The sequence below is a fragment of the Triticum aestivum genome, chromosome 4D (genome assembly GCF_018294505.1).
Source record: "Triticum aestivum cultivar Chinese Spring chromosome 4D, IWGSC CS RefSeq v2.1, whole genome shotgun sequence".
In the NCBI taxonomy this organism is placed as follows: domain Eukaryota; kingdom Viridiplantae; phylum Streptophyta; class Magnoliopsida; order Poales; family Poaceae; genus Triticum; species Triticum aestivum.
In genome coordinates this window covers 294,661,974-294,688,807 of record NC_057805.1, presented here as the reverse complement: position 1 = coordinate 294,688,807, position 26,834 = coordinate 294,661,974, and the positions used below count along the sequence as shown (strand labels likewise).

The 26,834-nt window shown below is 44.8% G+C and overlaps 2 protein-coding genes, 1 non-coding gene and 1 pseudogene across 3 annotated transcripts; all 4 read right to left on the bottom strand.

The window, feature by feature from the left end:
* Positions 1-12,853: 12,853 nt before the first annotated feature.
* LOC123097517 (60S ribosomal protein L18-3) lies at positions 12,854-16,006 on the bottom strand. The gene is made up of 5 exons (XM_044519284.1): positions 15,813-16,006; positions 15,635-15,724; positions 15,403-15,531; positions 15,121-15,303; positions 12,854-13,227 (listed from the first exon to the last, which is right to left on the bottom strand). The coding sequence occupies exons 1-5, from the start codon at positions 15,813-15,815 to the stop codon at positions 13,069-13,071; spliced, it is 564 nt and encodes a 187-aa protein (XP_044375219.1). The 5' UTR covers positions 15,816-16,006; the 3' UTR covers positions 12,854-13,068.
* On the bottom strand, positions 14,179-14,271 carry LOC123100849 (small nucleolar RNA Z223). Its single transcript, XR_006448482.1, has one exon. It is a non-coding gene; the product is annotated as a small nucleolar RNA Z223 (small nucleolar RNA).
* LOC123100941 (uncharacterized) lies at positions 14,341-14,419 on the bottom strand (annotated as a pseudogene).
* A 694-nt stretch (positions 16,007-16,700) lies between the features above and the next one.
* On the bottom strand, positions 16,701-23,042 carry LOC123097516 (Fanconi anemia group I protein). Its single transcript, XM_044519282.1, has 13 exons — positions 22,177-23,042; positions 21,980-22,061; positions 21,694-21,885; positions 21,500-21,564; positions 21,264-21,423; positions 20,940-21,185; positions 20,729-20,845; positions 20,409-20,600; positions 20,250-20,331; positions 19,218-20,158; positions 17,935-18,445; positions 17,666-17,856; positions 16,701-17,566 (listed from the first exon to the last, which is right to left on the bottom strand). The coding sequence occupies exons 1-13, from the start codon at positions 22,932-22,934 to the stop codon at positions 16,967-16,969; spliced, it is 4,137 nt and encodes a 1,378-aa protein (XP_044375217.1). The 5' UTR covers positions 22,935-23,042; the 3' UTR covers positions 16,701-16,966.
* Positions 23,043-26,834: the final 3,792 nt, after the last annotated feature.

Genomic DNA, 26,834 nt, shown 5'->3' with positions numbered 1-26,834 from the left:
TCGAGCTTTGTAGACAGTAACATTACCGTCAGCGTCTGTCTTCTTCTTGAAGATCCATTTATTTTCGATGGCTTGCCGATCATCCGGCAAGTCAACCAAAGTCCATACTTTATTCTCATACATGGATCCCATCTCAGATTTCATGGCCACAAGCCATTTTGCGGAATCTGGGCTCATCATCGCTTCCTCATAGTTCGTAGGTTCGTCATGGTCTAGTAACATGACCTCCAGAACAGGATTACCGTACCACTCTGGTGCGGATCTTACTCTGGTTGACCTACGAGGTTCGGTAGTAACTTGATCTGAAGTTTCATGATCAACATCATTAGCTTCCTCACTAATTGGTGTAGGTGTCACAGGAACTAGTTTCTGTGATGAACTACTTTCCAATAAGGGAGCAGGTACAGTTACCTCATCAAGTTCTACTTTCCTCCCACTCACTTCTTTCGAGAGAAACTCCTTCTCTAGAAAGGATCCATTCTTAGCAACGAATGTCTTGCCTTCGGATCTGTGATAGAAGGTGTACCCAACAGTTTCCTTTGGGTATCCTATGAAGACACATTTCTCCGATTTGGGTTCGAGCTTATCAGGTTGAAGCTTTTTCACATAAGCATCGCAGCCCCAAACTTTAAGAAACGACAACTTTGGTTTCTTGCCAAACCACAGTTCATAAGGCGTCGTCTCAACGGATTTCGATGGTGCCCTATTTAACGTGAATGCAGCCATCTCTAAAGCATAACCCCAAAACGATAGCGGTAAATCAGTAAGACACATCATAGATTGCACCATATCTAGTAAAGTACGAGTACGACGTTCGGACACACCATTACGCTGTGGTGTTCCGGGTGGCGCGAGTTGCGAAACTATTCCGCATTGTTTCAAATGTAGAACAAACTCGTAACTCAAATATTCTCCTCCACGATCAGATCGTAGAAACTTTATTTTCTTGTTACGATGATTTTCCACTTCACTCTGAAATTCTTTGAACTTTTCAAATGTTTCAGACTTATGTTTCATTCAGTAGATATACCCATATCTGCTCAAATCATCTGTGAAGGTGAGAAAATAACGATACCCGTCGCGAGCCTCAATATTCATCGGACCACATACATCAGTATGTATGATTTCCAATAAATCTGTTGCTCGCTCCATAGTTCCGGAGAACGGCGTTTTAGTCATCTTGCCCATGAGGCATGGTTCGCAAGTACCAAGTGATTCATAATCAAGTGATTCCAAAAGTCCATCAGTATGGAGTTTCTTCATGCGCTTTACACCAATATGACCCAAACGGCAGTGCCAAAAATAAGTTGCACTATCATTATCAACTCTGCATCTTTTGGCTTCAACATTATGAATATGTGTGTCACTACTATCGAGATTTAACACAAATAGACCACTCTTCAAGGGTGCATGACCATAAAAGATATTACTCATATAAATAGAACAACCATTATTCTCAGATTTAAATGAATAACCGTCTCGCATCAAACAAGATCCAGATATAATGTTCATGCTCAACGCTGCCACCAAATAACAATTATTTAGGTCTAAAACTAATCCCGAAGGTAGATGTAGAGGTAGCGTGCCGACGGCGATCACATCGACGTTGGAACCATTTCCCACGCGCATCGTCACCTCGTCCTTATCCAGTCTTTGCTTAATCCGTAGTCCCTGTTTCGAGTTGCAAATATTAGCAACAGAACCAGTATCAAATACCCAGGTGCTACTGCGAGCTCTAGTAAGGTACACATCAATAACATGTATATCACATATACCTTTGTTCACCTTGCCATCCTTCTTATCCGCCAAATACTTGGGGCAGTTCCGCTTCCAGTGACCAGTCTGCTTGCAGTAGAAGCACTCAGTCTCAGGCTTAGGTCCAGACTTGGGTTTCTTCTCTTGAGCAGCAACTTGTTTGCTGTTCTTCTTAAGTTCCCCTTCTTCTTCCCTTTGCCCTTTTTCTTGAAACTGGTGGTCTTGTTGACCAGCAACACTTGATGCTCCTTCTTGATTTCTACCTCCGCAGCCTTTAGCATTGTGAAGAGCTCGGGAATTGTCTTATCCATCCCTTGCATATTATAGTTCATCATGAAGCTCTTGTAGCTTGGTGGCAGTGATTGAAGAATTCTGTCAATGAGACTATCATCTGGAAGATTAACTCCCAGTTGAATCAAGTGATTGTTATACCCAGACATTCTGAGTATATGCTCACTGACAGAACTATTCTCCTCCATCTTGCAGCTGTAGAACTTATTGGAGACTTCATATCTCTCAATCTGGGCATTTGCTTCAAATATTAACTTCAACTCCTGGAACATCTCATATGCTCCATGATGTTCAAAACGTCATTGAAGTCCCGGTTCTAAGCCGTAAAGCATGGCACACTGAACTATCGAGTAGTCATCAGCTTTGCTCTGCCAGACATTCATAACATCTGGTGTTGCTCCTGCAGCAGGTTTGGCACCTAGCGGTGCTTCCAGGACGTAATTCTTCTATGCAGCAATGAGGATAATCCTCAAGTTACGGACCCAGTCCGTGTAATTGCTACCATCATCTTTCAACTTAGCTTTCTCAAGGAACGCATTAAAATTCAATAGAACAACATCACGGGCCATCTATCTACAACAACATAGACAAGCAAAATACTATCAGGTACTAAGTTCATGATAAATTTAAGTTCAATTAATCATATTACTTAAGAACTCCCACTTAGATAGACATCCCTCTAATCATCTAAGTGATCACGTGATCCAAATCAACTAAACCATAACCGATCATCACATGAAATGGAGTAGTTTTCAATGGTGAACATCACTATGTTGATCATATCTACTATATGATTCACGCTCGACCTTTCGGTCTCAGTGTTCCGAGGCCATATCTGCATATGCTAGGCTCGTCAAGTTTAACCCGAGTATTCTGCGTGTGCAAAACTGGCTTGCACCCGTTGTAGATGAACGTTGAGCTTATCACACCCGATCATCACGTGGTGTCTCGGCACGACGAACTTTGGCGATGCATACTCAGGGAGAACACTTTTACCTTGAAATTTAGTGAGAGATCATCTTATAGTGCTACCGTCAATCAAAGCAAAATAAGATGCATAAAGGATAAACATCACATGCAATCAATATAAGTGATATGATATGGCCATCATCATCTTGTGCTTGTGATCTCCATCTCCGAAGCACCGTCATGATCACCATCGTCAACGACGCGACACCTTGATCTCCATCGTAACATCGTTGTCGTCTCGCCAACTATTGCTTCTATGACTATCGCTACCGCTTAGTGATAAAGTAAAGCAATTACAGGGCGATTGCATTGCATACAATAAAGCGACAACCATATGGCTCCTGCCAGTTGCCGATAACTCCGTTACAAAAACATGATCATCTCATACAATAAAATATAGCATCATGTCTTGACCATATCACATCACAACATGCCCTGCAAAAACAAGTTAGACGTCCTCTACTTTGTTGTTGCAAGTTTTACGTGGCTGTTAGGGGCTGAGCAAGAACCGTTCTTACCTACGCATCAAAACCACAACGATAGTTCGTCAAGTTAGTGTGTTTTAACCTTCTCAAGGACAGGGCGTAGCCACACTCGGTTCAACTAAAGTTGGAAAAACTGACACCCGCCAGCCACCTGTGTGCAAAGCACGTCGGTAGAACCAGTCTCGCGTAAGCGTACGCGTAATGTCGGTCCGGGCCGCTTCATCCAACAATATCGCCGAACCAAAGTATGACATGCTGGTAAGCAGTATGACTTGTATCGCCCACAACTCACTTGTGTTCTACTCGTGCATATAACATCTACGCATAAACCTGGCTCGGATACCACTGTTGGGGAATGTAGTAATTTCAAAAAAAATCCTACGCACATGCAGGATCATGGTGATGCATAGCAACGAGAGGGGAGAGTGTGTCGACGTACCCTCGTAAACCGAAAGCGGAAGCGTTAGCACAACGCGGTTGATGTAGTCGTACGTCTTCACAATCCGACCGATCCAAGTACCGAACGCACGGCACCTCCGAGTTCAGCACATGTTCAACTCGATGACGTCCCGCGAGCTCCGATCCAGTAGAGCTTAGCCGGAGAGTTTCGTCAGCACGATGGCATGATGACAATGATGATGTTGCTACCAACGCAGGGCTTCGCCTAAGCACCGCTACGATATGATCGAGGTGGATTATGGTGGAGGGGGCACCGCACACGGTTGGGAGAGATCAACTGATCAACTTGTGTATCTAGAGGTGCCCCCATGCCCCTGTATATAAAGGAGCAAGGGGAGGCTGGCCGGCCCTCTATGGCGCGCCAGGAGGAGGAGTCCTCCTAGTAGGAGTAGGACTCCCCTCTTTCCTACTCCTACTAGGAGAGGGAAAGGAAGGGGGAGAGGGAGAAGGAAAGGGGGCGCCGCCCCCCCCTCTCCTAGTCCAATTCGGACCAGAGGGGGAGGGGCGCGCGGCCTGCCCTAGGCCAGCCCTCTCTCTCTCCACTAAGGCCCATTATTTCTTTCGGGGGGGTCCGGTAACCCTCCGGCACTCCGGTTTTCTCCGAAACCACCCGGAACACTTCCGGTGTCCGAATATAGTCGTCCAATATATCGATCTTTATGTCTCAACCATTTCGAGACTCCTCGTCATGTCCGTGGTCATATCCGGGACTCCGAACTACCTTCGGTACATCAAAACACAAAAACTCATAATACCGATCGTCACCGAACTTTAAGCGTGCGGACCCTACGGGTTCGAGAACTATGTAGACATGACCGAGACACGTCCGGTCAATAACCAATAGCGGAACCTGGATGCTCATATTGGCTCCCACATATTCTACGAAGATCTTTATCGGTCAAACCGCATAACAACATACGTTGTTCCCTTTGTCATCGGTATGTTACTTGCCCGAGATTCGATCGTCGGTATCTCAATACCTAGTTCAATATCGTCACCGGCAAGTCTCTTTACTCGTTCCGTAATACATCATTCCGCAACTAACTCATTAGTTGCAATGCTTGCAAGGCTTATAGTGATGTGTATTACCGAGTGGGCCCAGAGATACCTCTCCGACAATCGGAGTGACAAATCCTAATCTCGATATACGCCAACTCAACAAATACCTTCGGAGACACTTGTAGAGCACCTTTATAATCACCCATTTACGTTGTGACGTTTGGTAGCACACAAAGTGTTCCTCCGGTAAACGGGAGTTGCATAATCTCATAGTCATAGGAACATATATAAGTCATGAAGAAAGCAATAGCAACATACTAAACGATCAAGTGCTGAGCTAACGGAATGGGTCAAGTCAATCACATCATTCTCCTAATGATGTGATCCCGTTAATCAAATGACAACTCATGTCTATGGTTAGGAAACATAACCATCTTTAATTAACGAGCTAGTCAAGTAGAGGCATACTAGTGACACTCTGTTTGTCTATGTATTCACACATGTACTAAGTTTCCGGTTAATACAATTCTAGCATGAATAATAAACATTTATCATGATATGAGGAAATAAATAATAACTTTATTATTTCCTCTAGGGCATATTTCCTTCAGTAGACCCATTAACTAAACCTCTTCCATGAACAAAACATGATCAGCACCAGACCTCCATGGGTGTTATATTTGTAATAATGTAAACTAGATTATTGACTCTAGTGCAAGTGGGAGACTGTTGGAACTATGCCCTAGAGGCAATAACAAAGTTGTTATTATCACATTTCTTTGTTCTTGATAAGGGTTTATTCTCCATTCTATAATTGTATTAACCGGAAACTCAAATACATGTGTGGATACATAAACAAATATTATGTCCCTCGTAAGCCTCTGCTAGACTAGATCGTTGATTAAATATGGTTAAGGTTTCCTAACCATGGAAATGAGTTGTCATTTATTAACAAGGTCATGTCATTAGGAGAATGATGTGATGGATAGACCCAATCATAAGCTTAGCATCTGACCGTGTCACTAAGTTTAAATTGCTACAACTTTCTTAATGTCAAGTATTTGTTCCTTACACCATGAGATCATGTCGCTCCCTAGTACCGGAAGAATGCTTTGTGGGCATCAACCATCACTTCACAACTGGGTGATCACAAAGGTGCTCTTCAGGTATCTTTGAAGGTACTAGTTGGGTTGCATGGTTCAAGATTGGGATTTGTCACTCCATGTGACGGAGAGATATCTCTGGGTCCTCTCGGTAATACAACAACGTAAGTAGCTTGCAAGCATGTGACTAATGTGTTTGGTCATCGGGGTACTATATTAGGGGACGAGTAAAGAGAACTTACCGGTAACGATATTGAACTGGGTATGGTGATATCAACGATCGAATCTCGCGCAAGTAACATATCACAAGACAAAGGGAACTATATACGGGATTATTTGAATCCTTGACGTGGTGGTTCAACTGATGAAATATATTTGTGGAATATGTGGGAAACATTATGGGCATACATGGTCCCACTATTGGTTACTGATCGGAGAGGAGTCTTCATCATGTCCACATATTCTTGAACCCGTAGGGTCACACACTTAATATTCGATGTCGCTAGGGTTGATGAGATAATAAGATGGTGTTATCAAATTTTTATTCGGAGTCTTGGATGGGATCCCAGACATCATGAGGAGCTTCGTAATGGTCCGGGGACAATGAAAACATATATGGAAAATATTTTCGGGGTTACCGAAAAAGTTCGGGATTTTGCGGTATTATACTAGGAGGGTTCTAGAAGGTTTCAGAGTGGGACCCACCTACGTGGAGAGACCCACATGGACATGGGTGGTGGGACAAGGCGCCACATTTCTGGTCCATGCGGACCAAAATCCTCTTTAGAAGGAATAGGATCAAATCCCGAAGGGATACACTACTGGGAAAGGGCTTATAGGTGAACCCCAAATAGTGGCGGGCGGGGTGTGGCACCCGCCATAGTTAATTTTGAAAGAAAGCAGTGGCGAGTCCTAAAGCACACTCGCCAGTACTAGGCGAGTAGCTATGGCGGGCGACGAAGATTACCCGCCACAGCTCCGCGTTTTCTAATTTCTTCCTGACTGGCAAGCTACTGTGGCGGATGAAGTCCGTCGCCCCCCACAGTTCGCTCGCACATCTGTGGCGGACAGCTTTAATCGCCATCCACAACTATATTTGGGCATCCAAGCGCCAACCATTTTCAAATATTTTCAGACCACGGGTGGCGGGTTTTAGCAGTCGCCCGCCACAGCTATATTTGGTCACGTTGCCACCTCCCACGCTTATACTTGGGTGGCGGGCTACTACTCGTGCCCATCACTGCTCTACGAGACATTACCTACCCCCGCCCGCCACTTGAATCTCATTCTACACCCAAACCCTTTCTCCCCTCCTCTCTCGCCGCCGCCAATGTCGTGGCATTCTTCGTCGCCACCGACGAGGTCGCGGTCCGCCGCCTCGAACGGGGTCGAGGAGCCAATCTTCCCCATCACCCGCGCCTCCGCCCCCGCCTCGAAGTTCGTCAGCGTCACCATGCAATGCTACCTCGAACTACTTCCCCGTGACCGTCGCTCGTGCTTTCCTCCGCATCCAACGCCGTGCTCGTCTCCGTCGAACTCGCCGTCCGCCGACGCCTCCGCCATCGACCTCCGTCTCGTACAGCCACCGTTCCGACTATGGCCCCGTAAGCACACCTCCCTCCTCTCTATCAATGGTTAGTTGTGGTATGGTTTCTCTCTCTTTTTATTAGTGTAGTTAAAATGTACAAAATATTGATAAAATTCTAGTGCAACATTTTATTAATGTAGCTAAAATTTGTTGTATGATGTATCATTGAATCTTCATAAGTGATTGCGTGTGTTAAAATTGATTGCGTGTGCTATACCAAAAGTACTACATATAGATGCAGGTGTTTTCATAGTGAGTGCCAATGTTTTTGCGAAGCGTGGGTTAAGTTCCGTTTCACTTAATTTCTGGCACTCAATATGATCATGTTGTTTTTTTCTAAATGTTATATCTGAATGCCAAATTGTTTAATGTGATTTAGATGAAGAAGCCAACACGCCTCGTTAGGACTCCTACACCCATAGACGGGATTCCTACTGTCGTAGACATTCTCACGAGGATGGCTCAGTACACCGAGATCGTGCTCGCCCATGTCGAGAGTGCTCGAGCAGCCACCGAGAGCGCTCAGTCATATTCTGAGAGCGCTCAAGCATATTTTTAGAGCGCTCAGGCATATTCCAAGAGCGCTAGAGCAGCCGCTACAAGCGCTAGAGTAGCCGCTGAGAGTGCGCAAGCAGCTGCAGAGAGTGCGCGAGCAGCCGTCGAAGCTGTGAGGACCACCCAAGACGAGATCACGAAGATGACGGAAGGCGAGGATAGCTCATGATGGAGCTGAACAACTAGTGCACAACTTTCATGTGATCTATATTATCAAGGCGAATGATGGAGCTAAACTTTTGCTTTCGAACTACTAATGAATTGTGCAACGTGGTGATTTGTATCGTCTATAATGCTATGAAGATTATGATGTGACTTTGCTCTATGTGATTGGATAACTATGAAATTAACTTGTTGGCTTCTTTATTTATTTACGTAGATGAAGTGAAACTGGTATGTGGTGTACATCAGGAGGAATCCTGGAATTTATGATTCATGGGAGATATGCAAGGAGCAAGTGAATAGATACAAAAACAGCAGCTACAAAGGATATAAGTCTAAAAAAGAAGTTGACGATCATTATGCTAACTATATCCGCAGAGAAGTTGAGGATCATTATGTCAATTACGTTCGTAAAGAGAAAATCAGCTATGAAGTATGCAAGACCGTGTGGACAAGTGGACGAGTAAAGAATTTGATTATCTTTATCTAACTCATTGTCATTATGGTATTGTTGTTATCATGAGGTCTTGTATGTATGCGTTGTTGTACTAATGATGTGACATGAGTTGTTGAACACTAATGAGTACATCTATTTGTATGAAGTTTAGATTATTGCTATGTTAAATGTAATGTGTATAATCGCTTATGTTAGTTGTATGTTGTAATGTGGTTAGTTGTATGCTGTAATGTGATTATTTGTATTGGGTGCTGGAATGGCTGGAGGGATGTAGCTGTGGCGGGCGACAGGTACAGCCCGCCACAACTAATAACATAAACCAATGGCGGGCAGGTAGCACTGCCCGCCACCGGTGGACTCTAACAGTGGCGGGCACCCACCCGTCACTGATGGCATCATAGTAGTGGCAGAAGGTTAGAGGTGGGCGCCCCTGGGAGCCTGACCCGCCACTGCTGGCCATTTGACGCCCGCCACTACTAGGCATTCCTGCAGTAGTGATAAGATCAAGATCCCTAAAAAAGAGGGATCACGATCGGTGGGGAAGGAAGGAGGAGATTTTCTTCCCCCTTTGGTGCCCATACCCTAGACGCTTGGGGGAGGGGCCAAGCCTCCTCCCCCACACGCCTATAATAAATAGAGGAGGGAGGGGCTGGCCACAGGATCTAACATCCCTGTTGCTGGCCGCCTCCCTCTCGTTCCATACATCTCTCGTCCGTGCAGTTCTTAGCGAAGCTCTGCCAGATTTTCCATCATACTTCGGCCACCATGTCGTCTGCTGCCGATATCAATCTCATCCACCTCTTCCCCTTGCTTGCTGGATGAAAAAGGAGCATACGACATCAAGCTGCACGTGTACAATTCAGAGGCATCGTTCGTACCGTGCTACATCGAATTGATCCAACGAAAGTATGACTACATCACCCACGATCTTTGGATTGTTAAATGGGTGTGTTCTACAAGGGTTTTGTAGACCTTTTCCCACTCGTTGCTAGCATTTGGTAGATTGGATCTTGGGTTTATTCTTTCTCTCATAGGAAAAAAATTGGTTTTCCTTGCAATGAATCACATCACATTCATCTAAAGAACTCATATCGAATAACCTCTTTTCGGTAGCAAGTTTAAAATCATAATTAAGTTCTTTCATGGCCCAATAAGCTTTATGTTCTAGTTCAAGATGTAAAAACAAATGGAACATCTTTTTGCAAGAGAGTATTAGGAGGACTAATTTTTTTAGAGAAGTCCTTAATGAACCTTCTATAAAAACTAGCATGAGCAAGAAAACTCCTCAGACATTTGATACCTTTAGGACGTGGCATTTTCTTTATGATATCAACTTTAGCTTTGTCTACCTCAATGCCTCTTTCAAAAAACTTATGACCGATGACTATACCTTCATTTACCATGAAGTTACACTTCTCTCGGTTCAAAAGAAAACTAGTTTTCTCACATCTCTGCAAAAATTTATCAAGATTGTTCAAACATTCATCAAAAGAAGTTTCATAGATGGAGAAATCATCCATGAAGACTTGAATAAGATTTTCACAGAATTCAAAAAATATGGCAGTCATACATCTTTGAAAGGTAGCAGATGCATTGCATAAACCAAATGGCATACTGATAACCCACAAGTATAGGGGATCGCAACAGTTTTCGAGGGTAGAGTATTCAACCCAAATTTATTGATTCGACACAAGGGGAGCCAAAGAATATTCTCAAGTATTAGCAGTTGAGTTGTCAATTCAACCACACCTGGATAACTTAGTATCTGCAGCAAAGTGTTTAGTAGCAAAGTAGTATGGAAGTAACGGTAACGGTGGCAAAAGTAATATTTTTGGGTTTTATAGTGATTGCAACAGTGGCAACGAAAAAGTAAATAAGCGAAGAACAATATGTGAAAAGCTCGTAGGCATTGGATCGGTGATGGAGAATTATGCCGGATGCGATTATTCATGTAACAGTTATAACATAGGGTGACACAGAACTAGCTCCAATTCATCAATGTAATGTAGGCATGTATTCCGAATATAGTCATACGTGCTTATGGAAAAGAACTTGCATGACATCTTTTGTCCTACCCTCCCGTGGCAGCGGGGTCCTAGCTGAAACTAAGGGATATTAAGGCCTCCTTTTAATAGAGTACCGGACCAAAGCATTAGCACATAGTGAATACATGAACTCCTCAAACTACGGTCATCACCGGGAGTGGTCCCGATTATTGTCACTTCGGGATTGCCGGATCATAACACATAGTAGGTGACTATAGACTTGCAAGATAGGATCAAGAACTCACATATATTCATGAAAACATAATAGGTTCAGATCTGAAATCATGGCACTCGGGCCCTAGTGACAAGCATTAAGCATAGCAAAGTCATAGCAACATCAATCTCAGAACATAGTGGATACTAGGGATCAAACCCTAACAAAACTAACTCGATTACATGATAAATCTCATCCAACACATCACTGTCCAGCAAGCCTACGACGGAATTACTCACGCACGGCGGTGAGCATCATGAAATTGGTGATGGAGGATGGTTGATGATGACGACGGCGACGGATTCCCCTCTCCGGAGCCCCGAACAGACTCCAGATCAGCCCTCCCGAGAGAGATTAGGGCTTGGCGACGGCTCTGTATCGTGAAACGCGATGAATCCTTCTCTCTGATTTTTTTTCTCCCCGAACATGAATATATAGAGTTGGAGTTGAGGTCGGTGGAGCACCAGGGGGCCCACGAGGCAGGGGGCGCGCCCGGGGGGGGGGGGGGGCAGGCGCGCCTCCCCCCCTCGTGGACAGGGTGTGGGCCCCCTGGCCTTGATTCTTTCGCCAGAATTTTTTATTATTTCCAAAAATAATCTCCGTGAAGTTTCAGGTCATTCCGAGAACTTTTGTTTCTGCACAAAGATAACACCATGGCAATTCTGCTGAAAACAGCGTCAGTCCGGGTTAGTTCCATTCAAATCATGCAAGTTAGAGTCCAAAACAAGGGCAAAAGTGTTTGAAAAAGTAGATACGACGGAGACGTATCACATACATCTATAAGAAAAAGTTTCAAAGGGACAAGTAAAGGTAGTTTTCTCCTAAGGAGAGACATGTATTTTTGAGAGAAGCCGGAATATCCATCTAGGAAACAAAAAAAAGGTATGCTTACACAATCTTTCTAACATTTGATCAATAAAAGGCAAAGGATAATAATCTTTTCTAGTAGCCTTTTTCAATTTTCTAAAATCATAATCATCATATAACCAGTTACAACTCTTTGTAGGATGCGACATTTCTTAGGACCACAATGTAAGACTTGTCTATTATCAGTTATAAGATAAATTATACCTGTTACAGAAGTTTTAGTATTTCATTCCTTACCACTTATGATCTACTTGTTTGGCATCTGGCTCCATATGAATTTATGTTGACACATAGAAGGACAAATGTTTTAAGACCATCCAGAGGATATCCAATTGCAGCATGACGTTTCTTTAATGTTTTCAATAATCTCTTTTCTTCCCATCATCATTGACAAACTTCCGCCCTTGATTCATATAAGGGTTATTGATTTGTTAGTACCTGGCATGTCATGACAAATTGTCATCTGCTTAGTAGCTACTCATAATTCCAGAATCTAAGGTGCATTTCTGATAAAATTCCAGAATCTAAGGTGCATTTCTTCTAATTCATTGTAATTCCCTTGTTATCCCTCCCAAAAAAGAAAGTATATCATTCTTGATTGTCTGTATCTCTTCTTGTAGCAAAATAAGGAAAATATCTCTCTGTCAATTGCATGCATCTCTTATTTTTCTGGACTAACTGATTTACTTGTCACTAACCAACAAATTTGATAAGAGTAATTTCGCCGTAACATGTCTATAATTATGTGTCTTGGTCTCCGTCGAAAATAATACATCTTACATAAGACGGCCTTGATTTGGTACCGCCTGTTGAGAGGCCACGAGCAACCAAAAGCCAGCCTTTTAGCCTCATGTGCTGCCAACCAAACACCACGTATGCAGAACGTAATCGACACAGGGCGGCAGGCAACCAAACAATCCATCATACTTCATTCAAGAGGATCAGATACTTGAAAGATTTCCAGTTGAGAGAGGTTAAACAGTACAGTATCGGGTAAAACAGATGTAAATTTCTTACACAGTGCATGACGTTCGAACAAAATTTAGATGATCCTAGCAATTAATAATAACATAACTCAGACTCAAACAAGAGCTGTGTAGCACATGAACAAGCAACAACCTAGACCTTGAAGCCTCTGCTGTTCCTCCTTCCTCTTGCCTTCTCAAACTTCCTTCCCTTCGAGCGGACATAAGGCTTGGTATGGCTGTGCGGCACACCAGGAGCCTTACCGAAGTGCCTCACTGCCTCACGGGCGTTCTTAGGGCCCCTCAGGAGAACCTGTTAAGACGATTGTAATTTGTGATGATTTGCTTGGTACACAACCAACAGCAGAGTAATGGGCCAGTTGCAATGCCAGTATGCAATGACATATATTTGCATATTTAGAAGCGCAATATCTTGAAGAACAGGAACAACATTATGAAACGAATAGGAATTTTTACAGCGCAACAGTGTACAGACATGAATACTACACACAATAGGGGCAATACATGGTCGCAAAAAAGTGGGAGACAATACTCGACTAGCATTCAAACATCAAGGCTGAAACATCACAACCCAAAAAAATGTGCACTAAAATAAATCATGCCTAAAGTGTAGGTTTTTATTGCATCAATGGCTGAAAATGCAAAATGCAATGCACGAAAACATTTCTACAATAGAATCACGATATTCAGAGCACCCTAGAATAAGCAGTATTTGTCAACAGATTGAGCGTAGCATAATATACAGGTGCATGCATTTTCAAGTATTACCATAGTACATACTCAAGTATAAACTGCCCACCACTTAAGCAAGCAAAAAACATTCATATAACAAAATCATGATGCCATTAGTGGGAACCAATAAGCAGAGTATTGGTCCACACTGCATACAGCATGTACCACTAGAGTATGCATCGTATGATGTTCTTCCAAGAACACAAAAAAAATTCAACTATTGAAACTACATCATTCAGGAAGAAGAAAAAGGAGAGAGGTAGTGTTGTTAGAACATTTGACTGAAGGAAACCAGAAGAAGCAACCTACCATTATGTAGAGAGACAAAAGAGCAGAATTTCGGTTAGATCATTTGGCACCAAAGCAATCATAATAGTGCAATGGGCTGGTAAGACAACCATATAGATTTATGCACCAGCTAAACCTCCTTGGTCCAGAGTAAGGTTCCCAAGAAGAACATAACTAATGCAAGTGTCAAAATCATTAATGATCCTAGAAAAGATGTGCAGGTTCAAGGCTCAGAGCTATCTCAACTTTCTCAGTCATGAATTCTCAGAAGCAGAACTGGCATGCAAGCTGAAGGTTTGTATCATCACTGCCGCAGTAAACCAGAGCACATACAAAGATAATAAATCTTTAAGAATAAAATGAAGGAAGAGTAATAATGATGTATTAGTTCATTTGAAGAAATTCAACCACTGTTTTCCCTTGTGCTTCACAGATTAACAGAAGCGCAGGTGTGGTCACTGCCATCCTTCCAATGCAAATTTTGTTACTACATGGACAAGAGATGCATGACCACTCAATCAGTGACATGACCTGCAACACCGAATGGGATAGTAGATCTATGTTGACACATACGACTCAATCACAAGTGACATGACCTGCAACACCAAATGGGATAGTAGATCGAACATCTAAGCACAGAAATTGGGGGTCTCTTCTTCATAGGATTGTGATCTGACAAGCATGGGGGTAGCACTGTGCAGACACCAATATGCTCAGACGAAAGGAAAACAAACTGTACTCAAGAAACAATCATATTGCCTACTGGAGTCATAGCGATTAAAACTAGTTCTGGGCACATCAGTCTATCTCCTACTTGCAAGACAGTAGCACCATGGTGATACAGGTACATCCACCTTCGCAGGATGAAGCAAGACTGAATGAATGAATATAAAAAGTAGAACCATAAGATATTTTATATGGCTGAGATGGCAAGTTGAGTTCAAATTTCGCAACATTAAATCTGATTATGCAACAGGATCTGAAATAGTACGGTCAGACATGAGCCGACAACAACAAAAAGAAGTCTAGTAACAAATATGTTCCCTGTGGATCACCGGTTAGGCATTATTGAGTATAGAAAACATTGTAATCCATAGCAATGCTCGTATGTAGACAAACTTAGTGACGAGTGAGGATGAGAACATAAGTGGGCAGCAGAAATTACCGTGTACTGGCCAAGAGGAGCACGAAGGGCCAGCTGGTCAAAGGTGAGGCATTCTCCACCGGCATTCACAATGCGGGCCCTTGCCGTCTCAGTGAACCTGAGCGCTGCCACCTTGATCGCCGGCACCTCGTAAACTCTCTTGTCGTCGGTTATGGTACCCACGATCACAGCGATTTGGTTGTCCTGCACTTCCAGAATCGCAAAGCCGAACAGCGTCATGCAGAAGTAACGAAACGAACCTAATCACGCATCAATAAACACCAAAGCAAACGAACAAGAGACCTTGCCGTCCATGAACTTGACGAGGCGACGAAGCGAGAGCGGCGGGCGGTTGGTCTTGCTCATGAAGAGGCGCTTCAGGATCACAGCATTGAACTGGCTCTTGGTCCTCCTCACCAGGAAGCGGTAGAGCTGCACGCACACGGATCGGGATGAGACGCTGCTCGAAATAAATTCCGAAATTCGGCAGGAAATGGGGAGGACTCCACCGGATCGAGGTGAACGTGTGGCTTACCTTCACCAGAAGCTTGAGGTAGACATCGTCCGACTTTGGCGCGGTGCGCTTGGTCCTCTTGTTACGGCCGCCGGCGACGAGGTCGATACCCTGCCACGAGAGAGGACAGGAGATGGGTCAGATCGTGCCCACGGTTACATAGATCAGCGTCGACAAGGCAGGCCGGGAGGTATGTTACCATGGCGGCGGCGGCGGCGGCGTAGGGGTGGGTTCTAGGGTTTTGCGGGCGAGCCGAAAGAGTGAGGCATATATAGGCTTGGCGGTGGAGTCGACTCGAATGGGTTTGTGCGCACCAGCACTAGGTCAGGAACCTGTGTTGTGTTGGGTCCGGTCCGGTGGCTTGGAGCCTTGGATCAGATTCAGATGTTGCCGAGCGTGCGCAACCATCAGAAACATCAGCTACCGCCGTTTTTTGAAAAGAAAAAAAACATCAGCTACCTCCTGATAGGGTGCTAGACATGGATCACTGCACTTTGTACTGGGACAATATGCCTTTTTTTAGAAAAGAAGGAAGACCCCAGCCTCTGCATCTGGATGATGCATACCGTCATTTTAATAATTATTAACACAAGACCTTACAAAGTCATACAACAGTAAGACTGAAGCCACCGTCTGAGCAACATCTGTCGCTACTCATATCCAGTTGATGAAGGGGCGCTGATAGTCTAGGCCTAATACCAAACATACCTCGCAGCCAAACCTAACATCTAAGGCCTGAGGTCCCAACCAGGACGCCTGCCGGGTATGGGCACCCACCAGTCCAGCGTGCTCCTCAACCAGGACGCCCGCCGGGTATGAGGCCGCCGTAGCCACCTGCCACCAATCCATCTTCAGAGTTGTACTGCTGCATCTACCTAGCCCGATCTAGCTGCCGCCGACGCCACCACGACGCCAGACAACGACACCCTCCTGCGCGAGTCCATCTCCGCGCATCGGGCGCCGAGTCTCCACTACGCCACGCCGCCGAGATCCGCCGTCATCAATGGGCAAGATAAATCAAGTCAGGCTAATATATCTCAAGTCGTTTCAATACAGGAAGCTCATATTGGCACGGAATGAAGCACAGTAAGACAGGAAGGACTAAATTCAGTCATCAAAGATTGCCAACATAGTACAGTAGTATATGTCTCGCTCCAAAAGAAATATGGTTCGTGTTAAAATTCATGAGAAAAATGTAACCAAGAGCAAGAGCACAATGATTGCGATTACACCTTATATATCATCTAAATTCAACAGGTTAACCAACAGAAACAGTTCAAAACTATCTACGAGTATTGCTCTATAATTCCTACGAGTATGACTTGTGCTTTCTGATTGCTGCCTACAGAAAATTCACTCGCCTTCAGCATCTTCATCAGATTCAGAATCTTGGATGATTTGGTTTGTCTTGGCTCTCTTCCTCCGTGCTAACAGTTCCTCCTCTTCTCCATCAGACTCAGAATCTTGGACCATCTGGCTTGTCTTACCTCTCTTCCTGCGTGCTAATACTTCCTCCTCTTCTCCATCGGATTCAGAATCTTGGACAACTTGGTTTGCATTAGCTCTCTTCCTGTGTACTAATACTTCCTCCTCTTCTCCGTCGGATTCAGAATCTTGGACGGCGTCATCATGTTGTGCACTTGCCTGCAGGTTTTCATCAGCGGGAACATCTGGACCTTCTTCTACATCCTCCTCAGGGTCACTCTCAGGTGATGCAGCAGTCGCTGGAGGAGAATCCCCTTCACGTTCTTCTTCTGCAGCTTTCTCCTTTGGTTGTATCCGAAAATCTCTTGCTACGCTACGCTTGGCATGCCTCAAAAGGTTCACCTTTGTGAGTTTGCTTAACTGGATTAGGTACTTCTCATAATCCTCCACCTGGAAAATAAGATCAGGAATGCATTTGCTCTCCCTTTTAATCTTCGCGAGGATTCCTTTTTTGTGTGGTTGCTCACTCTGTAACACACAAGAAAGTAAACGAGAAAACAAGAAGCTTTTAAACTGAGATCACAGGAGCCATAAGCGTGGACAGTGTATTTATAGAGTGCCACAGACCTCTTGAAGTGTAAAGACAAAATTGTAAAGTGGAGCAGTAAGCATCCTGCAAGTTACTTCCGCCATTTTCTGAAATTTGAGACCTGGTATGAACTGCTTGTAGCCCTTAGGTGCAATCTGAGACTTTGAGATGCGAGCCAAGAGCTTGTAGAACTTTGCAGTCAGTTTCAGAAACTGCTCTGCCTGAGAATCTGAGTATGCAAAGGTAAAATCAGACTGAATAGAGGAATGTAACAATATAGGCGTTTTATGATACTTTTTCAACCTACCCTTAAGGCTCATATGTGTGAAAGACGAAAGGACATGAACTACTGATGTTGATCTTGAGTAGAGTGCTTCCTCCAGAAACATTCTTTGCGTCCTTTCATCTGCTGGCTGGTCCTCGTCAACATTAGAAGAGCCATAACCTAATGTGAGCATTGCCTTAAGCTTACCAAGACCCCATTCCAGTTCAATAAGAGATGAATCAACCATGTGAAGGAAGACAGCAACAAGTGAATTTTTTGTTTTACAATTGACAATGAGAAATGCCTCGGAAGAATCTACAGACTCCTCGTCTCCGGAGGCTATTAATTTCTTCAACTCTGTTGTCATCTCATGCACAAGAATCATGTCATCTGGAGTTGTCATAAGATGGACAGCAAGTTTTACCATCTCTTGTGCGGTGGTTGGGCTTTGGACAGTATTCTTTCGACATAAGCCTGCAGCCCAATGTCCCACAAGATGCCTCTGATCCGGATGCAGTTTCCTTGATATGCCAAAAATCAGTTCAGATACAGCCTGCAGAAATGAACATGAACTTTAGTTTTTCCATTTGTGAGAGAACTTTAGATTATCTACCAAAGCAAACCATTAAGATCAAATTATTCACTTGTATCTTCAATGAGGATTATTTTGTGGATAGTTATTTGTTAACACATAACATGGTATCTGGCATGACATACCCGCACATACCTAAAACAAAGAAAACCAAATCACTCAAAGACTGAGAACAGCAAGTTTGGACGGATAAGTTATCTAGAATATGAAAATGTCAACTAATCTATATCATCTATTACCTCTGTTCCAAAATAATTGAAGTTCTAGGTTTGTCCTAAGTCAAACTTGTTTAAGTTTGACCAAGTCTACAGAAAATATATTAAATCTAGAACATCAAATTAGTCTCATGAGATTCTTTATGAAATATATTTTTATACTATGTGTTGGTGTTGTAGATCTTAGCACATTTTTCTATAGAGTTGGTCAAACTTAAGCAAGTTTGACTTACGACAAATGTATAACTTCAATTATTTTGGAACGGAGGGAGTAGAACTAAACTGTGGCACAACTTCCGCCCTAAATAACATAAGCAGGCCAACAAGTAACATGTAAACTAGGAGCATGTGCAAATATTTCCAACTAAATGAACAGTACAGAAGCAGAAACATCTACTGTGCATTATGCTTATTATGCTAAATAGGTGCAACTGATCATCAGAGTTATAATAATGTAAAACAGTAGAAACAGCATCCATCATATGTTGCTTTCCTACTCAGATTACCATTATGCTTACCTCGGATTCACGTGAAAGGGATTGGGAAAGGGCTCTAGCATATAACATCTTCAATATGTTCAGAAAAACATGAGCGCCTCTTTTTTCTGGATTCTCAGTCACAGTAGTGTCATTGTCATGAAGCTGGTCAGCTTCCATCATATCCTCTATATTTGAAGGAGCTGAAGATATCAGAAGATCAATAATGTCACTAGAACGGTCTTCTGATACACTTAGTTTAAAAAGTTCTTTAAAGCATGTCAATGCCAGATATAACTGATCCTTTTTGTTTTCAACTGTTCTCTTCCCTTGGGTTGTGTTCTTCTTGAATCCACCATTCTTTTGCTCTGAATCCAACGTAAGCCACCATATGAGCTTCACAATTGGCTGCGCTAAGTTTTTTACATCTTCATACAGCGTTCTTCTTAGATTTCCAATGGCCAGACCACTTGACTTAGCTGTAAGTGATCTGAACATCTCAAGGCAGGCTTTCAGTACAAAGGATAATAGACTGGAGCTCTGATTCAATTTAGATTGGCTAGGACGCTGGCTGCCTTTATCATATTTATCAGCATGGCACTGTCTGGCACACATCACTACAAGCTCATACAAACTTGAATTCATAAATTCCCCCCTCTTTTCATGTAATTTCAGCAAAGAAGCATTTGAATTTTCCTTAGGTTCATTAGTCTGCCTATCTGTAGCACCTCTTGAATCCCCTCTTCTTCGTGCAACTTTCTCCCTGCTCTTGCTTGTTTTCCTCTCAAAGCCACTGTGAGCATCAACGAGCTCCAGTATTTCTTTTTCTAACTTCTCCTTTGGTTCATCAGCAGCTTCCGCTAGTTTTGAAGCGGCAAAATCAACAAAAACCTCAACGATTCCAGGCATAAAAACATTATGACACTGGACTATCTCCAAAGATGAAGAAGCAGAACCAGCTTCTTGGGTCTGTCCTCGTTGATCTGTCATAAATCAACAGCAAACTGTAAGCACAAAACATGTGTCATATAAAATAATAGGGTTAAGCACCAACAGGATGCCTTTATCACAAACCTTCTGTGAGGCATTTCCTCAAATACTTTTGGATATTTGATAATCCTTTCATGAACAAGTCCCTTGATGAGGATCTTCCAACCTGACAGTAGCATAGATTCGGAATATATTATGCTTAAACCAATTAGTTAAGGATTTCAAAGTGAGGAAAGAGCAAACCTCATTATCCTGGGAAGGAGCAAAACCGAAACACTTCCAATATGCATCACGTGGTCGGTGACATTTACTATTTTGTTGAGCTCGAAGAATGCACGAGACACATGACAGTAGGCAATCCAAAGGTTCCACCATACATACTTTGGCATTCTCAACTTTAAAGCATGAATCCATTTTAAGGGGGCATTCTGCATTCTGAAGCAATTCAGGCAACAGCATCCCATAAGAACAACTTTATTTGGCTTGCGAAAAGAATGTACTTGAGCGAATCTATAGTATCAAGTGGACAGAAGCGGACACAAGAATCTCTTGGGTAGTTTTACCTCTATGTAATAATTTAAGAAGTGGGGCCACAGGAAATCAAGTACATTGTCTGCAACATCTGGATCGGAGGTAACAATTCGAATGAGACCCTCGTACAAAACTGTTTTGACTCTAGCCTGTAATAGCAGAGTAGCTATGTCAGGAACTATATCTGCATTGCTATAGATGAAGGATAGAACAAATAGGTGGCACAGTATATCTGTAAGATACCTGCTGCGAAAGACATCTGCGAAGCAATCCACTTAATTCTTGAAAGAGTTCCACACCAACCTCTCGATGTATTTCAGGTTGCTGGCTAGAGCTCGGTTGACTTGATGAATCTTGAAAAGGATTAGCTTCATTTTTCCTATACTCGCTCTCTGTTACAATCAGCTCAACTATAGCATTTGTAGCGGCAATCCGGACAGCATCCGCCCGCTTGAACATGGCCTTCCTTACTACCAATATTATGTAATCCTGAAAATTGATTCCACCACAATCATCATACCCCAGTTCACAACAACAAAAGCATGGAATACTGTTAAGGTCACAGACCTTGAGATCACGGCTGAACTTAGTGAGTGGCAAGATGCAATTTATCAGACCCGTCGATATCTTGTCATTCATGAAGGGCAAATAGTCCAGTAACTCCTTCAGGTGTGCAACGTATTCTAGCATTGGAAACGGATGACTCCGAACTAAGCATCCAAGCAACCTGTAGAAAAAGACAGAATTTACTAGAAAGAAAGTATACTCCGCAAGCTTTTAACGGGATTTCGAGCTTCTGTTACCGAAGAACTGGTGCACTTTGCTGGGGCTTTGCTGAGAGGATCCGGAACTTGCATTGTTCAATTATCTGACCTCAAGTAAACCAATGGGAAAAAAAGTAAACCAATGGAAACATGCTATGTCATATTAAATGAATCGAGCATCTAATCATAACTGACTCCCCAACAAAAAGATCAAACCGCCTTGATCATAATACCTCAGTGCGTGCCATTTCATGGGTCTCAAACAACGACTTGAGCATATTAACACCAATTTCTTCAGTGCTCATAACCCCTTCGTCTGGACCATCTTCGTCCCCTGGATCACCATTTGAGGCTTCTAACAGGAGAAAACCTACCTGAACAATGCTTGGAACAACATGCTCCCTCCCACCAATGCTCTCAGCGACCTGCATATTAGGCCCAATTTACAATCCCAAAGAGAAATAAGAATCCAAGGTAGAGTATTCTGATCATCACAGATTCAAAATACAAATTCCTCACTGCTTTCAGTAGTGCCTTCTCAACACAATGAGCAGCCTCCACGCTTTCCTCTTTGAGGGGATCTGGCAACCACTTGCAGCGCCTATAAGACATTGGTTACGAAACCAGCCAATCAGAACAAATATGGATGCTAAATAGTACATCTCAGAACAAATATGTACGCTAAATACATCCCAATTAGACAACAATGCCCTCACCTCGACATCCGATAATCCCGGCGTGATGTAGTGGCAGCGTCCCGGAGCACGCCCACAGCACTGTCATTGAACCTCCGCACGCGTGCCACGGACAGCAGTACCGCCACGGCGAATCCGTTGAGCACACCCGCGGCATTGGCCTTGACGGCGGCTACCACCTCCCTTGCCAGTGCAGGGTCCTGCTTAACCGCGAAGGCGACGTGCATCAGCACGGTGCCCGCGACCTGCCGTGCGATGGACGGCGGGGCGCGCACACGGGCGCCGTGGCGGCCGCCGAAGAAGCGGAGGAGGCCGGAGAGGACGAGCCGGGGGTGGAGCGGTTTGGAGGCGAGGAGTAGGAGCTGATAGGCGAGCGCGGGGAGGTCCTGGACATCGGCGCCGGGGAGGAGGGAGAGAACCTTAGATAGGCAGTCCGGAACGCGGGATCGGAATGACACGGGGAGGTCGCGCAGGAGGGAGGCGACGGCGAGGAGGGTCGGAGACGGCCAGCTGGGCGCGTTGAGGAGGGAGGAGAAGGCAGCGGAGGCCGCCGAGGGGTTTGGGGAGAGGGAGAGCAGGGCTGGGAGGAGGGAGAGGTGGTTCGGGGGGGAGGCGGCGGAGAGGGAGCAGAGGAGGTCGGCGAGGGCGTCTGGCGGGAGAGCGGGTAGGAGGGGAACCGCGGCTGAGGGGTCGCGGGAGGCGAGTTGGAGGACAGATTCCACGGTGGGCCGTGGGGGTTGCTGCGACGAGGGAGGGCCATCGACGGCGTCCGCCGACATCACCGTCCAAAGGCGTGGCTGCCGGCGGGGAGTTTGGGGGTTCGGGCGGGAAGCGGGTGGGGTTTTCGCTCGCCTTCCGTGACACGAGAAGGTTTTTTCTCTTTTGTGTGTGTGTTTCTGCGCGCTGTGAGAAATGATCCTGCACCTTTAGGAGGTGTTTAGCATCGATTTTGGTTGCATTGCATGTGATTTTTAGATGGGCTGGCTGAGGAAAAACAGCCTATAAATCATCTTCTGCATATAGTTTGGTGGTTTGTATACAGGTTAGCTGCCTAAGAGCATCTACAACCGAACTTTGCAAATCTGACCCCTCAACCGCGGACGCGTTCGTGGACACTGGCGGGGCACTCCTTAAATCCACGCCTCCACACCCAGGTATCTCATATCCAGCACCTCATGTCCATATAAATTCATGCAACGTAATACGTAGATCACCAAACGATCAAAATCGATAGAAAACGGACATATAAACCGATACCAAACGGGCATAATTCACATAAACATTATCAGAAGATCACCAAACGGGCATAGTTCACACAGTTCAACGATCCGGCACATTGTAACTACATACTAGAACTGTGTTATATAAAAGGAGAGGGCGAGCTTCACCACTTCCTCGCCGGCCCTGCTGTAGGCGTCCGCAGTAGGAGGTGGGTCGACATCGGAGCAGTTGGAGTCGGGCCCGTCGACGGAGGAGGAATCGGGGATGACGATGTAGCCTTGCAAGCACCAGACAATGCGGTCTTGCTTGCTCTTGAGCTTGGCCACCCTCGCCGCCTCCCGCTCGGATTGCTCAATGCCGGAGCTGCTTGGCGTTGATCCTCCAGAGCCGTCGGGCATCCTTCTCCGTCGTGGTAAGTGACCGACGGTACACCCACTGGAGGAGACGCTCCTTCTCATCGGGCACCGACATCACACCGCGGCGACGGACGGACTGCGCAGCCCCGTCAGACCCGCCGCCCCATCTCCCTTGCCCTCTGCCTCTCACGACGGGTGGCGCGCGCCTCCGAAGTCCGCATCCGCGGCGCCGGCGGAGCAGGCACTAGAACCCACCGCTGCCTGCGCGGAGCAGCAGCCGGAGGTGGAGGAGGTCGTCGGGGGGGCGGAGTGGATTGGGCAGGCAGCGCAGATCCGCGCGCGGGGCGGGAAGGCTCGGTGTCGGCGCTGCGGCCCAGAGCTTCCGCCCGTATCGACCCGCGAGCGCTCGAGCATGATACGGGAGTGCCAGCTCGTACTCGTCTTCGGAGCTGCCATCGAAGTGGCTGCCGGTGCTTGACATGCTCACCAGTGCTAGGGATTGGACGAACTGGGGAAAGGGGAGCGTCGGGGAGCGGAGCGGAGTGAAGTGAGCTAGGTTTGCTCCGGAGGGGGGTTTCGCGAGGTCGGGGTGGGGCAATGGTGGGTCGGGCTGACGTGGTGGACGCACCCGGGCGGCCTCATATCAGCCCTATATTTGGGCTGGATATGAGGGGTGCCGGTCAGCCTGGGCGTTTATCCGCAGTTTGAGAGCTACGGTCGGGTCGGTTTTTTGTAGCCATTTAGTCACCGGACGGCCTGCCCGGGCGTTTGAGACATGTTTGAGAGGTCCGGTTGTAGATGCTCCGAGGGAACTAAATTTGACCCGCCTTTTGGTTGGCCGCATTGCCTTAGGCGCACATATCACACGTTGGTTGGTTGTAACCTGCATAAGGTGGTGTCACCACTTCTCACTAGTGGTGACCTTACCACACACGATCTGAACAGTTTCACTCCTAGCTACGAGTTATAGAGGGGAAAGCATCATAAAATTCAAGGAGTAAGACACAAATCATCACAAAAATTAGAGGAGGGAGCATCATATGATCCAACTATATTAACAAAGTTCATGATACAATCAAGATCTGAATCTTTTAGGAACATGGGAGGGAGAGATCAAACACATTGCTACTAGTACATACCCTCAACCCAAGGATGAACTATTCACACATGACCATGAGAACGGAGAGATAGTTGTTGGTGATGGTATAATGGAGATGTCCCTGGCAGCGCTCTGGCACTACCAGAGGAGAAGGGGAAGGGGGCCCTCCTTCTTCTGCCTTGGCCCTTTGAGAAAAGATGGAATCTCCCCATAGACCGGATCTCTCTTGTTTGTCTTGTTTTCGGTACTATTTCTGCCGAGCATCATTTCTTTTATAGATGGAGATCCGTAACTCCGACCAGACTAAAATTTTGAGTTTTTTTATTATTATAATATCTTTCTTGCTGCAAGGAAGGTAATCAACCGACATAGGGGTCTCCAACGCGACCCCCTCACGTGGCCAGGGGATGGGCGCACTGGCTGGATGTGTGGGGCCCTCGTGGCTCCCTGGCTCCCGTCTTCTAGCTATAGGACGCTTTTATTCCATAGATAATTAACAGAAATCATGTCATCCCTGCTCCATAATTTTTTGACCTAAAAACCCAAAATAATAGAAAACATGAACTGGCCTCTAACACTGATTAATAGGTCAGTCCAAATAAATATTATGCCAAAAACTTAAATAAAGTATGAATACTTCATAAATTATGTATATGTTTGAGATGCATCACACACCAGGACCATAGCTAGCAAGTCTGTCATGACTACTCAAGCAGGGAACGAGGGACAGAAAAGGCATCCAACTTGGAGCACGTAAGCGACACAGTACAACGGCTACCCACTCTCTCCTTCCTCCCTTCCTTTCTTCTTCCTCTACTTCATCTCACCAATGCCACTCCTCTAGGAAAGAACTACTTATTTTGAAGTTAGATTTTGAGAAAGCATTTGACACAATTGTACATTAAACCATCAAAGAGATCATGATTGCTAGAAGTTTTAGCCCAGGTGGCTAATGTGGATGGACATGATCTTCTCACACATGCTTCTCAATGGGGTCCTTGGCAAACAATTTTGTGTAAGAGAGGAGTCAGACAAGGAGATCCTCTATCTCCCCTTCTCTTTGTATTAATTGTTGATCTCCTACAATCCATCCTAAATACTGCCATACAACATGCTCTCGTCAATCAACTTATTGTCACACCACACTGCCCAGATTTTCCAGTGACCCACTATGCTGATGATACTGTTATGATTATGCCTGCTTACAAATTTTAGTTGGAACAAGTTAAAAACCTTCTCATGTACTATTCTATCTACACAGGCCTAAGGATTAACTTTGATAAGCCAGTGATGGTTCCAGTTAGTAATAGACACGAGAAGATTCAAACATTGTATGGTTCCTTTGGATGCAAAGTAGGCAGTTTTCCATTTAATTATTTGGGTATACCTTTGGGATTGGCCAAACCAAGAATTGAAGAATTTCAGCCTATTATGCAAAGGATCGAAAAGAGACTGCCTGGCTACTCCACCCTGCTATCATATGGAGACAAGTCGACTCTCATCAAGTATGTGGTCTCTAGCTTGCTTGTCTTCTTCATGCGCACTCTAGCTCTTCTTGTTGGGGTTTGGAGCAAATCAACAAGTATCCAAGACACTACTTTTGGGGGAAATATGACTGCTACTTCTTGAGCTTGCGTTGATTTTTCCCTTGAAGAGGAAAGGGTGATGCAGCAAAGTAGAGATAGGTATTTCCCTCAGTTAAGAACCAAGGTATCAATCCAGTAGGAGGTACAAGCAAGTCCCCAATAGATGCACATGCACAAACTAACAAACACTTGCACACAACGCGAAAAAGGGGTTGTCAATCCTTTCACGGTCACTAGCAAGAGTGAGATCTAATAGAGATAGGTATAAAAGATAAGTAAAAGGCAAAATAAAGTAAATATAAATAAATTACAGCAAGGTATTTTGGGGTTTGGGGTTTTATATATATCTTAAAATATATGATGAGAAATAGACTCGGGGGCCATAGGTTTCACTAGAGGCTTCTCTCTTGAAGAAAG

Coding starts and splice junctions, on each gene's coding strand:
- LOC123097517 (XM_044519284.1), bottom strand. Junction 15,304..15,402: donor TCAAGTTCATGGACGGCAAG/GTCTCTTGTTCG, acceptor CTGGAAGTGCAG/GACAACCAAATCGCTGTGAT. Junction 13,228..15,120: donor CTCCTCTTGGCCAGTACACG/GTAATTTCTGCT, acceptor TCGTCTTAACAG/GTTCTCCTGAGGGGCCCTAA.
- LOC123097516 (XM_044519282.1), bottom strand. CDS start 22,934: ATGTCGGCGGACGCCGTCGATGGCCCTCCCTCGTCGCAGCAACCCCCA. Junction 22,062..22,176: donor CGGGATTATCGGATGTCGAG/GTGAGGGCATTG, acceptor AATGTCTTATAG/GCGCTGCAAGTGGTTGCCAG. Junction 21,186..21,263: donor AGTTCAGCCGTGATCTCAAG/GTCTGTGACCTT, acceptor ATCAATTTTCAG/GATTACATAATATTGGTAGT.